This window comes from Mastacembelus armatus, chromosome 17 (genome assembly GCF_900324485.2).
Source record: "Mastacembelus armatus chromosome 17, fMasArm1.2, whole genome shotgun sequence".
In the NCBI taxonomy this organism is placed as follows: Eukaryota; Metazoa; Chordata; class Actinopteri; order Synbranchiformes; family Mastacembelidae; genus Mastacembelus; species Mastacembelus armatus.
The window spans coordinates 21998852-22002209 of NC_046649.1; the positions used below are offsets into that span (position 1 = coordinate 21998852).

The following is a 3358-nucleotide window of genomic DNA, read 5'->3' on the forward strand; positions in this document are numbered from 1 at the left end:
CTACAGCTGCCGTAAACTGTGACGACAGACTGAACACACTTTTCAGCTCAGTTTGTGTTTTAAAGAGTGAAACTTTTAAAACGGTGGAAAATACGACCAGGACACAGGAAAACATTTCAATATAAGTTGTTTTATTCTCAAAATAAAATCTTCTATCAAATTGGAAAATATACATATTTACAAGCTCGTAAATTTTCATATACAAATGTACAATTTATGTACACCAATAATTATATAAATACACTTTAGGCGCCGATGCAACCCGTATGAGACAGTATTAAGGCATTGATTAATGTAGGTGTGAAGACATGGGCTGTTTTAAAGCACAGCTGCCTCATTGTGAATTGTACGTTTAAGACACTGTGTCTTTACAGTAAAAGCGCTGCGGCTACAACACGTCACCTATCGACAATCTCGTCAGCTGTGCGCATTCAATTAGGCCCAGATAAGACCCTGCATTCTTCGTCCCAGGTACATTGTTCTGCTGCTGACAGTCTCATTATTTAAAGAGGAGCCATTATGCGCTCATTAATGTGCTAATTACAACACGCTGACAGACAATCCCGACACAATTAGTCACCCCCACCCAGCCCGCTCTCTTTAAATCGTTTGGAAGGAACATTTCGTGTAAGCAAAACCAAACTGATCGTAGAACTTTTTTGTTTTTTCTTTTAGCAGAACGGAACATAAATGACACGGCCAACAAATATTTCACATTAGGGGAGTGCTCAGGACCCAATCTGAATCTACACTGGGAGACTTGGTGACTCACTCGGAATAATTTACCAAATAAAGAGTTTAATCAGTCTTCGCGCCACTTTGTCTCCAAAAGAGATGCTATGCGCTGCTTTCAGTCTTTTAGTGGTGTCAAATGACATAAGATGCATAAGACGCACAACATCCGTGATCAAACCCGGGACAGTGGCATCTGTTTGGGGCAAGAGACTGAACTAGCCGTCCCGGACCTCCAGGTCAGTCCCGTGCTCACGTCACTGTACATAGAGCCCGCGGAGGCTTTACTTCCCCAGCAGCACCGCGTGCAAAAAGTCCTCCAGGAGTCCAAGGTTTTCCCGGACCAGATCCAGGCTCCTGAAGTGATGCCCACCAGGAGACACATAAAGTATTTCAGCATAAACACAGCATAGTCCGGCCTCTGCCTGCTCGGGTCCGTCATGCACGTACAGTTGTGCGTAATTTCCCACGTCTGTCTGTTGTGCTGCTCGTAAAAGTAACAGGCCACTATGACAGTTGCTGGGACTGTGTATAAAACGGTAAAGACTCCTATCCGGATCATCAGCCTCTCCAGTTTGTCAGTCTTGGTCCCCCCTTGTTTGATTACACTCCTGATCCTGAACAGCGAGACGAACCCAGCCAGCAGGAACATGGTGCCGATGAACAGGTAGATAACCAGCGGTGCCAACACAAACCCCCGCAGGTTATCCAAATTTTGGTTGCCCACGTAGCAAATCCCAGCCACAGAGTCCCCGTCCACAGAGCTCAGAGCCAAAACCGCTATGGACTTCATGCTGGGGATGAGCCAGGCGGCCAAATGAAAGTACTGTGCGTAACTGGCTATGGCTTCGTTCCCCCACTTCATGCCTGCGGCGAGAAACCAAGTGAGGGACAGTATCACCCACCAGATAGAACTGGCCATGCCGAAGAAATAGATGAGCAAGAAAACGATGGTGCACAGAGCAGGACCCGTGGTTTCATAGTGAATGTGCTCCGCGCCGCTTTCTCTGTTGCAGGCCACTTCCTCGTGTCCAGCGATCAGTCTGACAATGTATCCAACTGACACGAACATGTAGCAGGCGGAGAGGAAGATGATGGGCCGCTCCGGGTACTTAAACCTCTCCATGTCAATTAGAAAAGTTGCCACAGTTGCGAAAGTAGAGATGAAACACAGAACGGACCACAGGCCGATCCAGAACGCGGTGAAGGTCCTCTCTTCCTGGGTGAAGTAGGGGCTGTGGCACGGCATGGCGCAATTCATGATCTGTCCCGTCTTGACGCGGTTGTGCAGTGGGTGCCCGTCACTGGTCACCGGCACCATGGGCGCCCGGCAGAAGCAGCCGGGTTCACACGGGGACGCTGCTGGTTTGTGTTTCCCGGGGATGCCGCGGCCGTAGCCGCTCTTCTTTCTGGGGTTGTATGGCTTCAGGGGGCGATTGGTCGGCTTCGCTACCACGGGAGAAGCAGTGGTGGTCTGGCTCCGGTTGTAGTCCATGCACAGCGTGTCTTGGTTCCCTTGCTCGGGCAGCAGGTCGCACCTCATCCGATCTGGCCACGGGAAACCGTACTGCCTCATGAGCGGAGCGCAGCCAGCCTTGGCCCGCTCACACACGCTCCTGCACGGCGGCAGCGGCTTCTTGTAGTCCTCCAGGCAGATCGGTGTGTACATGCTGCAGAGAAAGAAGCGTAAGTCCGGGGAGCACTTTATCTCCACCAGCGGCCAGAACTGGTGCACCTCGAGGCCGGCTTCGTCCTGCGTGTCGTGGTTGAACTGGTTAGGCATGTAAGTGTAGTTGTAGCCGATGCCTTTGCACAGAGGCACCGTGATCTCCTGGCACTGAAGCTCCTTGGCCGCCATGCAGCTCGATCCGCACAGGACGAGGGTTAACAGCACGCACCATCCCGGGGTGCTCCGCTCCATCGTTGTTTTCTGTGCGCGAATCAACCTCGATAAAGTGTCAGCGAACTTGCGTTTTGCAAGTAGGCTGCAAGTCCAGTTAATCCAGGGATGAAGTCATGCTAGTGCGCAGACAGGTCGTGATGGTCTAAACCCAAAAGCAAGCGTTTTACTTTCTCACAGTCTGGGATACTGCCAGTCTCCTCTCGCCTCCTTTGTGTCGGTGTAAGCACCGTGGCGCTCTCTGCATATTCTGTAGCTGGTGGGTGCGTTGGGTTTTATTATGGAGGAGCGAGGACACTCCCCCAGAATGGGCGGGGAGTGAGAATAAGTCAATCAAGGGCTCCTTCCACAAGTGTTTAAAACGTTCACTGTGGAAGAGGAAGAGTTAACATCACTCATAGAGAAATATAATCAGCCATTATTATTCACATTTTCATGACTTAATATTTCTCATTTGATCAAAAATGCAAAATGAACTTGAGAGTGAAAAGAAGATTTATCAGTGAAATGGAAACACTGGAATATTTGCAGATATGACTAGAGTCTACTCTGTTTTACAAGACACCACTTTATATTAGGATTAGGACTGACCTGTGCTCCTGTTCTTACAATTTGAAAGTGTTAGCAACAGGAAACAAGAAATTTACTGTCAAAAACTCAAATCCTGAACTGGTTAAGTTTCTTACTTTGTAAAATAAAAGTCTTCAGCTCATATGGAGTTTATTT

At 48.9% G+C, this 3358-nt stretch overlaps 1 protein-coding gene across 1 annotated transcript; it reads right to left on the bottom strand.

Moving 5' to 3' along the window:
• Window positions 1-669: 669 nt before the first annotated feature.
• On the bottom strand, window positions 670-2868 carry LOC113134545 (frizzled-8-like). Its single transcript, XM_026313986.1, has one exon. It carries the CDS (start codon window positions 2651-2653, stop codon window positions 908-910), a length of 1746 nt encoding a protein of 581 aa, XP_026169771.1. The 5' UTR covers window positions 2654-2868; the 3' UTR covers window positions 670-907.
• Window positions 2869-3358: the final 490 nt, after the last annotated feature.